Source organism: Leptodactylus fuscus, chromosome 2 (assembly GCF_031893055.1).
Source record: "Leptodactylus fuscus isolate aLepFus1 chromosome 2, aLepFus1.hap2, whole genome shotgun sequence".
NCBI classification, from domain to species: domain Eukaryota; kingdom Metazoa; phylum Chordata; class Amphibia; order Anura; family Leptodactylidae; genus Leptodactylus; species Leptodactylus fuscus.
In genome coordinates, this window is record NC_134266.1 from 1,932,950 (window position 1) to 1,946,665 (window position 13,716).

General features: G+C 52.8%; 1 protein-coding gene across 2 annotated transcripts in view; it reads left to right on the top strand.

Moving 5' to 3' along the window:
- The window catches only part of RCSD1 (RCSD domain containing 1), a 62,310-nt gene extending 58,396 nt beyond the window's left edge, over positions 1 to 3,914 (top strand). The window contains exons 7-8 of one of the 2 annotated variants that reach the window (XR_012715018.1): positions 372 to 1,057; positions 1,158 to 3,914. Coding sequence is in view for 1 of the 2 variants with exons in the window: in XM_075263285.1 (XP_075119386.1) it covers positions 372 to 389 (18 nt within the window). In the remaining variant the exon portion in view is untranslated. Of the gene's footprint in view, positions 1 to 371 lie in introns of both variants that reach the window. The other variant, XM_075263285.1, reaches the window with a different exon arrangement.
- Positions 3,915 to 13,716: the final 9,802 nt, after the last annotated feature.

Sequence of the window (13,716 nt, forward strand, 5' to 3'; positions counted from 1 at the left end):
GGAGATAAACAGCAGTTAGTGATCTGCTTTACAGCACAGTCATGGCCATAGGTAGTAATAGACTGGAGCCGACTCATTGAAGTCTATGGAGAGATTTATAGACATGTTCTGAGCAGGGAGGGGGAGGAGATAATCTGTGACATCATCTATTGTCAGTAGTGATGTAATGAGGGCTCAGTGGTGTTCTCTATAGACGTGTTATCTTCTGTTATAATCCTGTCTGTGATGTAAATGAGGCGACTGCTGCAAAGAAAATCCTTACAGATTTGACAACTGTCAGTCAATATTTCGGCATAGTGGCCAGAGTAGATATTGCAGAATATGATATGCCCATGAGCTCCATGTAACGCTTCACATTTTCCATCTTGTAGGATAAACCTGAGAAGTGAAGGAAAACGACCGCTGGAAAATGACAGGCCTTGACCGGCGGACTGGGACGGCGGCCATGTTTGCTCGTAGGAGATCCAGAGATCTGACCATGAATGGCGCCCCCTCCTGGCAGCAGCGCGACCTGCAGAATTCCTACAGATCTATAAGAAGCGTCACAATCTTGTCAGTGTGCAGGGTAATAGAGAACACGCTATGTATATAGGTGACATTATTGTATAGGTGCAGGGGCTGCTGTGGAACTACTAGTCCCAGCATGCCCTGACAGCGCCCGGCTGGGGGTTGTAGTCTTCTCTTCTACGCAGTCATATATAGTTCTGGCGTCTTTCATGTTTAGAGATATTTTACGTATAAATGATATCATGTGCCTCATTGGACTGGCAGAACTTCCTGGTCATAAAGCCCTCGAGTCATTCGGTGTCTGGGAAAGCTGGGTGACCACCAGTATGGCTACCACCTCTAATCCCACAAGGACTTGTTACCCAGCTTTCCTAGACTCTTATGCCTATTGATCCTATAGATCATGTGTATCCTCCTATAGCTTGACTAATGTGCTGCTCTGGACTCAGGGAAAGCTGGGTGAAATCTAACATGGCCTCCGTCACAGCTCTGCAGCAGGTCACTCAGCTTTCTCTGACTCCTGAATCTTATATGATTCTTTGATAGCTAAGTGGTTGTCATTTAGGAGTCTGGAAAAGCTGGGTCAAGCCTCTGCAGGTGTCACTCAGCTTTCCCTGACCCCTGAATGTTATGTTTGGTTTTTTTGATAGGCAGATGTCATTCAGGAGTCTGGAAAAGCAGGGTGACAACTAACATGGCCTCTATAACACCAGATATCACCCAGCTTTCCCTGGCTCCTATGTGATTCTTTTATAGGATGTCATTCAGGACTCTGGGAAAGCTGGGTGACAACATAACTACCATTAGACCTGAGTGGTTGTCAGCCAGTCGTCTTCTGAGCTGAATCTTATGTGATGTTTGACTGGATTACTAGCTATTCAGGAGCCTAGGAAAGCTGGGTGACAGTATCTAGAAACTCTCTCTGGCCACAAACCAGTTTTTCATGTGAAATTGCGAATGTGTTTTTCTTCCTATAAGAGGTGTCCGACATCTGAGGATTCCTCTACAACTATAGCTAGAAATATTCTAAGACATGGCCGATGTTTTGCCTCAGATTTCCGCTAGTGCCACAATCTGCCATGTCTGAACTCGGCTTTAGCTCTCGGCCTCATCTATCAAGACTGCAGAGCAACCAATCAGAGCTCGGCTTTCATTTCCTACACACTGCAATAGAGGATGAAAGCTGCTCTCTGATTGGTTGTTATGGGCCATGTAATAAATAGCCCGTACGTATAGGAGATATATATATATATATATATATATATATATAGGGTCAGACATCAGCGCTGTTATATTCGGACTATAAAACCTTATTACAATATATTATATATTTGTGTATCAATCAATATATTGTAGAAAAGTCTGTGTTCTTAAAGGGACGCGCCACCTTTAACTCTATAGTCAGCAAATCCAGTATAAACCGGCATCTCTATAATATATCTGTGACCTTATGGTGGTTTTATGCCCCCGTGTAGCTCCACAAACCAGAAACAAGGCTGCGGCCTAGAAGTTGCGGCAGCCTCAAGGTCGCAATGCGACTCCATTTTGTAAGTGAAGGAGTTCCAGCCCACAGCCCCTAAGTCCCAGGGCCGCCTCCGTCCTAACCAAGGCTGTGTCTATGGAAGGGTATGATGACACTGTGGAAGGTTAGACAGTCTTCCACCTCAAGTTCCTTTCCAAAAACCAGCCAGATCTCACGTCCCATTAGTTTCATAGGAGGCAGCGATGGATAAACCTTCTGTAAGATGAGCGTCCATGGTGGAACCAGAGTCTCCTACACGATCAGTCCCACTGAGGCCTACGAGTGTGCAAACTCATGGCGGAAAGTCAAAGCTCGGTCCCAAAGGACTGTTTTCTGGGTTGGGGGATTCTTAACAGGCCAAACTTGTTCGTCACAAACCAAAAATGCTCCTATTATACTCTGGGGTCTCTTCAGTTTAGCGCCATGATGTTGACGCCCGCCATGACACCCCATCACAGCCCTCGTTGGTCCCCTGAGGGCACACGATGTTACCCAGAACAGGACCCCGCTGTGAGGATTCCCAGGAGAGATGGCGGGAGGCGGGTATAGCTCTCCATGCTGTTTCCTCCATTACACTCCAGGTTCTGAAGAGTCCGCCGAATATATAACAACGGTTTCATGAGTGACGAACCCCCAAAAGTTTCCCAAAACTTTGGTAAAATTCAAGTCAAATCCCAGTCAGTCTTAAACGGTTCGCTCAGCTCTAACTTTGAGGCAAAAGACCAGAACCTTCTCCAAATTCTGCCGTGTGACGGGGCCTAGGATAGGATTCTCTCTACGTCGGTGTCCACATTGGCCACGGGGCAGAAGAATAACCCATCACCAAAAAATCTTTCTAAGGGCAGAGCTCAGTTTGAGGATCCAGCTCTCCAGTAGCAGCCTCCTTCTTGCTGATGGTTTCCAGTTAGTAATATATATGTATAGTTTTAAGCTCATGAAGATATCTTATAGAGATGTTCGGTTTTCGATTTGCCGACTATGGCGCCTCTCTGTAACCTCTGTATTATGTGATGACCTGTCTGGAGGGCGGCCGCCATGTTCTCGTTCCTCTGTGTTGTTCAATTACGTCTCAGGTAAACCGATAAACGTCATTTATTTTATAAAGTAAATCTATTGCTGGGGTGACTGTACATAATGGTGTTATTAGAGGGGCCCGTGTGTAAGGGGGGCCCCATAGTTCTGTAGGTGGTGGTGATCTCCCAATTCCTGTCCTTTGACCAGTGGTAGACGTTTATGACCACCATTGCCGCCTCCCGCTGTGTCATGTGACCAGATAACCCACCCAGCTGGACATGGCGGCACCAGTCATGTGACTAGGGGCGTGAGGAAGGCCTCTGTATGTCGCTGCAGGTACACATGGTGCTGGAATGAATATATTCGGATTATTGCTACACCCTCACAACAAGCCAAAATTACCTGCAGTACGCATGTGGGGTAAACCGCGACGCCACCATGCCACGTGGGTACCGCGGTATACAGTATAGTGGTCGGTGACTAGAATTCTCACAGAGAAGGCCGCCATTTTGTGACACCTTGTGACGCCTTCTTAGTCAGATTTCTAATGGCCTTCATCACAAAATGGCCGCCATCTCTGCACATAGCTGGTTCTTACGCTCATTAACCCTTCCTTTAGGTCCAACCCGATTCTCCTCCATCTTATTACCTCATAGTTGGACCTAAGACAAGCCATAGGATCCTCTTCTCTCGCCCGTGTAGCAGACGCTCTATTTTGCCTGTTTTATGTTTTATTTTCTCTGTCGTTGCCTCTTAGATTTCTATATTTGCTGTTGATATGATGGAATGAAACGCGAGGTGCGGGGAAGCGACTTCCATCATGTGTGCTGTATAACGTGTCCCCGACTGTAAATTATAAATAAATGCATATTCTTTATAAGACCTGGCCTCCTGTCAGTGGTTACTACTAGAGATGAGCGAACAGTGTTCTATCGAACACATGTTCGATCGGATATCAGGGTGTTCGCCATGTTCGAATCAAATCGAACACCGCGTGGTAAAGTGCGCCAAAATTCGATTCCCCTCCCACCTTCCCTGGCGCCTTTTTTGCACCAATAACAGCGCAGGGGAGGTGGGACAGGAACTACGACACCGGGGGCATTGAAAAAAATTGGAAAAAGTCATTGGCTGCCGAAATCAGGTGACCTCCATTTTAGACGAATAGTGGATTTCAAATCCGGGTCATATGAGAATGTGAACTTTGTGACTATGAGACAGGGATAGCTGTACAGGCAGGGATAGCTAGGGATAACCTTTATTTAGGGGGGAATGTTATTAAAAATAACTTTTTGGGGCTCTATCGGGTGTGTAATTGTGATTTTTGTGAGATAAACTTTTTCCCATAGGGATGCATTGGCCAGCGCTGATTGGCCGAATTCCGTACTCTGGCCAATCAGCGCTGGCCAATGCATTCTATTAGCGTGATGAAGCAGAGTGTGCACAAGGGTTCAAGCGCACCCTCGGCTCTGATGTAGGAGAGCCGAGGGTGCACTTGAACCCTTGTGCACCCTCGGCTCTGCTACATCAGAGCCGAGGGTGCGCTTGAACCCTTGTGCAGCCTCGGCTCTGCTACATCAGAGCCGAGGGTGCGCTTGAACCCTTGTGCACCCTCGGCTCTGCTACATCAGAGCCGAGGGTGCGCTTGAACCCTTGTGCAGCCTCGGCTCTGCTACATCAGAGCCGAGGGTGCGCTTGAACCCTTGTGCACACTCTGCTTCATCAAGCTAATAGAATGCATTGGCCAGCGCTGATTGGCCAGAGTACGGAATTCGGCCAATCAGCGCTGGCTCTGCTGGAGGAGGCGGAGTCTAAGATCGCTCCACACCAGTTTCCATTCAGGTCCGACCTTAGACTCCGCCTCCTCCAGCAGAGCCAGCGCTGATTGGCCGAATTCCGTACTCTGGCCAATCAGCACTGGCTAATGCATTGTATTGGCGTGATGAAGCAGTGCTGAATGAGTGTGCTTAGCACACACATTCAGCTCTACTTCATCGGGCTAATAGAATGCATTGGCCAATCAGCGCTGGCCAATGCATTCTATTAGCGTGAACTGAGTTTGCACAGGGGTTCTAGTGCACCCTCGGCTCTGCTACATCAGATTGCTACATCTGATGTAGCAGTGCCGAGTGTGCATCAGATGTGTAGTTGAGCAAAACTGACTCAGCACTGCTAAGTCTCTGCATTCGCATAGGAATGCATTGGCCAGCCTTCGGCCAATCAGCGCTGGCTCTGCCGGAGGAGGCGGAGTCTAAGGTCGGACCTGAATGGAGACTGGTGTGGAGCGATCTTAGACTCCGCCTCCTCCAGCAGAGCCAGCGCTGATTGGTCGAGTTCCGTACTCTGGCCAATCAGCACTGGCCAATGCATTTCTATGGGGAAAAGTTAGCTTGCGAAAATCGCAAACTGACAGGGATTTCCATGAAATAAAGTGACTTTTATGCCCCCAGACATGCTTCCCCTGCTGTCCCAGTGTCATTCCAGGGTGTTGGTATCATTTCCTGGGGTGTCATAGTGGACTTGGTGACCCTCCAGACACGGATTTGGGTTTCCCCCTTAACGAGTTTATGTTCCCCATAGACTATAATGGGGTTCGAAACCCATTCGAACACTCGAACAGTGAGCGGCTGTTCGAATCGAATTTCGAACCTCGAACATTTTAGTGTTCGCTCATCTCTAGTTACTACCAATAGGCTTCTGAGAAGACTAGGCCTCAGTGGACGGTTATAACATACATCAGCCATAACATTGAAACCATCTGCCTAATATTGTGCCGCCAGTACAGCTCTGACCCATCGAGAAGACCTCAGAAGGTGCCCTGTGGTATCTGGCGCAAGACCTCACGAGTTGCGACATGCGGCCTCCATGGTTTGGACTTGCGTTTCCAGCACCAACAGACGATCCAGGAATCTGGAGTTCATTTTTGTGACAGGATCATTATACTCGCCAAGTAAATGGCAAGGGCAACACACTACAAAAATTTGGGGGACAACATCATTCCTCCTATGGGCATGGGCATACCCCCTTTTGGGACATTGTGATACCCCTTTTGTATATTACGTCTCACACTTTGGCCACTAGGTGTACTGGGCAGGCACATAAAGTGGCCCAGAAGATCTGGATGGTTGTTTGGGGGTCCAGGCAGTCACCCCCTTTTTTTTTGTGAGCCTCCACTGCCACTACCATTAGGGGGCACTGCTGTCAGTACTTGGTTTGTACAATTTTTAGGTAAGTGGTACAAGTCACAGTAAGGGCCTGGTCACACGGGCGTAGAGGGGGCAGATTATGGCGGGTCATCCACGTCCTAATCCGCCCCCTCACAATGGAGGTCTATGGAGACCGCCAGGATACATTTTTCCGTGAGCGAAAACATGAAAAAGAAGCAAGCTGCCCTTTCTTCAGGCGGATTCAACGAGCTGCGGCGTCCACCTGGCGGCAGCAACCTCCGGAGTCGGGGAAGTCGCGACAGTCATGTTTTGACCCAAGAGTGACGCGGCTCCCCACGTCACTCTCGGTGCCAAAATCCGTGCTTCCGCTCCCCGTGTGAACGTACCCTAACATCCCACAGTTTCCAGCAGAACATTGCCAGGGCATCCCATTGACTCTGCCGAAACCTTCCTCCCATAGCGCCCCCCGGTGCCATCTCTTCCACAGGTAAGTGACACACACACACCCATCCACATGGTGTAACACATGATACATCAGAGCAGGTCACCGTCTTCCATTGCCCATTGCTTTTGGAGGCAGATAGGGGGCAGCATGGGCCCTTTGACTAGTCAGTGACTACCAGCCCCATACACAGGAAGCTGCACTGCCCTGTGTGTACTGACACCTATTAGACACACCCGACGCTTAAATATAATCCCCCTCAATACAGATCCCAGACCCCCAAATAAAAACAGACCCCAGACCCGTGATTTCAGCACAGAACACCCCCCTTCTGCTTCTGACTTAATACATCTCACAGCTGGAGGTTTGTTACAATGAATCCAGGAGATCACTGAGGGAAGTGGTGACGTTGTGTCCAGTGACATCACAATACCAGAAACTAATGATGTCACTATAAGCAGCGTGAATGAGCATTATACATCCTAGATACGAGAGCGGTGGAGACTGGACCTAGTCCTGCTCATGTGGCCGGCCGGCTCAGATACCCCATAACAAGCCCCAGTGTTCAAGGAGGCCATGTGGCCGACTCGGGGTGTCCTGGTTGGGTTACTCGGGACACTTATTAGGGTAAATATGGCTGCCATTGGGGTCATTGTGGCTGAATATTTTTTGGGATATCTCTGCGAGCACTGAGGAATCTGTGGCAGGCACTTGGGACATCGTGGCTTGGGCTTTGTGGATGGCTCTGGGCTGAGCATTGTGGCTGACTGGGGGGCAACATGACTGACATGAGGGGCATTGTGGCTAGAAGCAATGGGGATAGCTGGGGCAGTATTACTGGGCACTATCATTATGTATGACTGACATTAGAGGCATCAGGGGGCCCGGGGCTTATAGTCTGTGACTACCTGCAGTATGACAGGGGGCCCGGGGCTTATAGTCTGTGACTACCTGCAGTATGACAGGGGGCCCGGGGCTTATAGTCTGTGACTACCTGCAGTATGACAGGGGCCCGGGGCTTATAGTCTGTGACTACCTGCAGTATGACAGGGGGCCTGGGGCTTATAGTCTTTGACTACCTGCAGTATGACAGGGGCCCGGGGCTTATAGTCTGTGACTACCTGCAGTATGACAGGGGGCCTGGGGCTTATAGTCTGTGACTACCTGCAGTATGACAGGGGGCCTGGGGCTTATAGTCTGTGACTACCTGCAGTATGACAGGGGCCCGGGGCTTATAGTCTGTGACTACCTGCAGTATGACAGGGGGCCCGGGGCTTATAGTCTGTGACTACCTGCAGTCTGACAGGGGGCCCGGGGCTTATAGTCTGTGACTACCTGCAGTATGACAGGGGCCCAGGGCTTATAGTCTGTGACTACCTGCAGTATGACAGGGGCCCGGGGATTATAGTCTGTGACTACCTGCAGTATGACAGGGGCCCCGAGGCTTATAGTCTGTGACTACCTGCAGTATGACAGGGGCCCCGGGGCTTATAGTCTGTGACTACCTGCAGTATGACAGGGGGCCCGGGGCTTATAGTCTGTGACTACCTGCAGTATGACAGGGGCCCGGGGCTTATAGTCTGTGACTACCTGCAGTATGACAGGGGGCCGGGGCTTATAGTCTGTGACTACCTGCAGTCTGACAGGGGGCCCGGGGCTTATAGTCTGTGACTACCTGCAGTATGACAGGGGCCCAGGGCTTATAGTCTGTGACTACCTGCAGTATGACAGGGGCCCGGGGATTATAGTCTGTGACTACCTGCAGTATGACAGGGGCCCCGGGGCTTATAGTCTGTGACTACCTGCAGTATGACAGGGGCCCCGGGGCTTATAGTCTGTGACTACCTGCAGTATGACAGGGGGCCGGGGCTTATAGTCTGTGACTACCTGCAGTATGACAATGGGCCCGGGGCTTATAGTCTGTGACTACCTGCAGTATGACAGGGGGCCTGGGGCTTATAGTCTGTGACTATCTGCAGTATGACAGGGGGCCCGGGGCTTATAGTCTGTGACTACCTGCAGTATGACAGGGGCCCGGGGCTTATAGTCTGTGACTACCTGCAGTATGACAGGGGGCCGGGGCTTATAGTCTGTGACTACCTGCAGTATGACAGGGGCCCGGGGCTTATAGTCTGTGACTACCTGCAGTATGACAGGGGGCCCGGGGCTTACAGTCTGTGACTACCTGCAGTATGACAGGGGCCCCGGGGCTTATAGTCTGTGACTACCTGCAGTATGACAGAGGGCCCGTGGCTTATAGTCTGTGACTACCTGCAGTATGACAGGGGGCCCGGGGCTTATAGTCTGTGACTACCTGCAGTATGACAGGGGGCCCGGGGCTTATAGTCTGTGACTACCTGCAGTATGACAGGGGCCCGGGGCTTATAGTCTGTGACTACCTGCAGTATGACAGGGGGCCCGGGGCTTATAGTCTGTGACTACCTGCAGTATGACAGGCGGCCCGGGCTTATAGTCTGTGACTACCTGCAGTATGACAGGGGACCCGGGGCTTATAGTCTGTGACTACCTGCAGTATGACAGGGGGCCCGGGGCTTATAGTCTGTGACTACCTGCAGTATGACAGGGGCCCAGGGCTTATAGTCTGTGACTACCTGCAGTATGACAGGGGCCCGGGGATTATAGTCTGTGACTACCTGCAGTATGACAGGGGCCCCGAGGCTTATAGTCTGTGACTACCTGCAGTATGACAGGGGCCCCGGGGCTTATAGTCTGTGACTACCTGCAGTATGACAGGGGGCCCGGGGCTTATAGTCTGTGACTACCTGCAGTATGACAGGGGCCCGGGGCTTATAGTCTGTGACTACCTGCAGTATGACAGGGGGCCGGGGCTTATAGTCTGTGACTACCTGCAGTATGACAGGGGGCCCGGGGCTTATAGTCTGTGACTACCTGCAGTCTGACAGGGGGCCCGGGGCTTATAGTCTGTGACTACCTGCAGTATGACAGGGGCCCAGGGCTTATAGTCTGTGACTACCTGCAGTATGACAGGGGCCCGGGGATTATAGTCTGTGACTACCTGCAGTATGACAGGGGCCCCGGGGCTTATAGTCTGTGACTACCTGCAGTATGACAGGGGCCCCGGGGCTTATAGTCTGTGACTACCTGCAGTATGACAGGGGGCCGGGGCTTATAGTCTGTGACTACCTGCAGTATGACAGGGGCCCGGGGCTTATAGTCTGTGACTACCTGCAGTATGACAGGGGGCCGGGGCTTATAGTCTGTGACTACCTGCAGTATGACAGGGGCCCGGGGCTTATAGTCTGTGACTACCTGCAGTATGACAGGGGGCCCGGGGCTTACAGTCTGTGACTACCTGCAGTATGACAGGGGCCCCGGGGCTTATAGTCTGTGACTACCTGCAGTATGACAGAGGGCCCGTGGCTTATAGTCTGTGACTACCTGCAGTATGACAGGGGGCCCGGGGCTTATAGTCTGTGACTACCTGCAGTATGACAGGGGCCCGGGGCTTATAGTCTGTGACTACCTGCAGTATGACAGGGGCCCGGGGCTTATAGTCTGTGACTACCTGCAGTATGACAGGGGGCCCGGGGCTTATAGTCTGTGACTACCTGCAGGGGGCCCGGGGCTTATAGTCTGTGACTACCTGCAGTATGACAGGGGCCCGGGGCTTATAGTCTGTGACTACCTGCAGTATGACAGGGGGCCCGGGGCTTATAGTCTGTGACTACCTGCAGTATGACAGGGGGCTCCAGGGCTTACAGTCTGTGACTACCTGCAGTATGACAGGGGCCCGGGGCTTATAGTCTGTGACTACCTGCAGTATGACAGGGGGCCCGGGGCTTACAGTCTGTGACTACCTGCAGTATGACAGGGGGCCCGGGGCTTATAGTCTGTGACTACCTGCAGTATGACAGGGGGCCGGGGCTTATAGTCTGTGACTACCTGCAGTATGACAGGGGCCCGGGGCTTATAGTCTGTGACTACCTGCAGGGTGCCCGGGGCTTATAGTCTGTGACTACCTGCAGGGTGCCCGAAGCCCGGGGCTTATAGTCTGTGACTACCTGCAGTATGACAGGGGGCCTGGGGCTTATAGTCTGTGACTACCTGCAGTATGACAGGGGGCCCGGGGCTTATAGTCTGTGACTACCTGCAGTATGACAGGGGGCCCGGGGCTTATAGTCTGTGACTACCTGCAGGGGGCCCGGGGCTTATAGTCTGTGACTACCTGCAGTATGACAGGGGCCCGGGGCTTATAGTCTGTGACTACCTGCAGTATGACAGGGGGCCCGGGGCTTATAGTCTGTGACTACCTGCAGTATGACAGGGGGCTCCAGGGCTTACAGTCTGTGACTACCTGCAGTATGACAGGGGCCCGGGGCTTATAGTCTGTGACTACCTGCAGTATGACAGGGGGCCCGGGGCTTACAGTCTGTGACTACCTGCAGTATGACAGGGGGCCCGGGGCTTATAGTCTGTGACTACCTGCAGTATGACAGGGGGCCGGGGCTTATAGTCTGTGACTACCTGCAGTATGACAGGGGCCCGGGGCTTATAGTCTGTGACTACCTGCAGGGTGCCCGGGGCTTATAGTCTGTGACTACCTGCAGGGTGCCCGAAGCCCGGGGCTTATAGTCTGTGACTACCTGCAGTATGACAGGGGGCCTGGGGCTTATAGTCTGTGACTACCTGCAGTATGACAGGGGGCCCGGGGCTTATAGTCTGTGACTACCTGCAGTATGACAGGGGGCCCCGGGGCTTATAGTCTGTGACTACCTGCAGTATGACAGGGGGCCCGGGGCTTATAGTCTGTGACTACCTGCAGTATGACAGGGGGCCCGGGCTTATAGTCTGTGAATACCTGCAGTATGACAGGGGGCCCCGGGGCTTATAGTCTGTGACTACCTGCAGTATGACAGGGGGCCCGGGGCTTATAGTCTGTGACTACCTGCAGTATGACAGGGGGCCCGGGCTTATAGTCTGTGAATACCTGCAGTATGACAGGGGGCCCGGGGCTTATAGTCTGTGACTACCTGCAGTATGACAGGGGCCCCGGGGCTTACAGTCTGTGACTACCTGCAGTATGACAGGGGGCCCAGGGCTTATGGTCTGTGACTATCTGCAGTATGACAGGGGCCTGGGGCTTATAGTCTGTGAATACCTGCAGTATGACAGAGGGCCCGGGGCTTATGGTCTGTGACTACCTGCAGTATGACAGGGGCCCGGGGCTTACAGTCTGTGACTACCTGCAGTATGACAGGGGCCCGGGGCTTATGGTCTGTGACTACCTGCAGTATGACAGGGGCCCGGGGCTTATAGTCTGTGACTAGCTGCAGTATGACAGGGGCCCGGGGCTTATGGTCTGTGACTACCTGCAGTATGACAGGGGCCCGGGGCTTATAGTCTGTGACTACCTGCAGGGGCCCGGGGCTTATAGTCTGTGACTAGCTGCAGTATGACAGGGGCCCAGGGCTTATGGTCTGTGACTACCTGCAGTATGACAGGGGCCCGGGGCTTATAGTCTGTGACTAGCTGCAGTATGACAGGGGCCCGGGGCTTATGGTCTGTGACTACCTGCAGTATGACAGGGGCCCGGGGCTTATAGTCTGTGACTACCTGCAGTATGACAGGGGCCCGGGGCTTATGGTCTGTGACTACCTGCAGTATGACAGGGGCCCGGGGCTTATAGTCTGTGACTACCTGCAGTATGACAGTGGGCCCGGGGCTTATACTCTGTGACTACCTGCAGTATGACAGGGGCCCGGGGCTTATAGTCTGTGACTACCTGCAGTATGACAGGGGGCCCGGGGCTTATAGCCTGTGACTACCTGCAGGGGTCCCGGGGCTTATAGTCTTGTGACTACCTGCAGTATGACAGGGGCCCCGGGGCTTATAGCCTGTGACTACCTGCAGGGGCCCCGGGGCTTATAGTCTGTGACTACCTGCAGTATGACAGGGGGCCCGGGGCTTATAGTCTGTGACTACCTGCAGTATGACAGGGGCCTGGGGCTTATAGTCTGTGACTACCTGCAGGGGCCCGGGGCTTATAGTCTGTGACTACCTGCAGTATGACAGGGGCCCCGGGGCTTATAGTCTGTGACTACCTGCAGTATGACAGGGGGCCCGGGCTTATAGTCTGTGACTACCTGCAGGGGCCCGGGGCTTATAGTCTGTGACTACCTGCAGTATGACAGGGGGCCCGGGCTTATAGTCTGTGACTACCTGCAGTATGACAGGGGCTTATAGTCTGTGACTACCTGCAGTATGACAGGGGCCCGGGGCATATAGTCTGTGACTACCTGCAGTATGACAGGGCCTGGGGCTTATAGTCTGTGACTACCTGCAGTATGACAAGGGGGCCCGGGGCTTATAGTCTGTGACTACCTGCAGTATGACAGGGGCCCGGGGCTTATAGTCTGTGACTACCTGCAGGGGCCCGGGGCTTATAGTCTGTGACTACCTGCAGTATGACAGGGGGCCCGGGGCTTATGGTCTGTGACTACCTGCAGTATGACAGAGGGCCCGGGGCTTATAGTCTGTGACTACCTGCAGGAGCCCGGGGCTTATAGTCTGTGACTACCTGCAGTATGACAGGGGCCCGGGGCTTATAGTCTGTGACTACCTGCAGTATGACAGGGGCCCGGGGCTTATAGTCTGTGACTACGTGCAGTATGACAGGGGCCCGGGGCTTATAGTCTGTGACTACCTGCAGTATGACAGGGGGCCCGGGGCTTATAGTCTGTGACTACCTGCAGTATGACAGGGGGCCCGGGGCTTATAGTCTGTGACTACCTGCAGTATGACAGGGGCCTGGGGCTTATAGTCTGTGACTACCTGCAGTATGACAGGGGCCCGGGGCTTATAGTCTGTGACTACCTGCAGTATGACAGGGCCCGGGGCTTATAGTCTGTGACTACCTGCAGTATGACAGGGGGCCCGGGGCTTATAGTCTGTGACTACCTGCAGTATGACAGGGGCCCGGGGCTTATAGTCTGTGACTACCTGCAGGGGCCCGGGGCTTATAGTCTGTGACTACCTGCAGTATGACAGGGGGCCCGGGGCTTATGGTCTGTGACTACCTGCAGTAT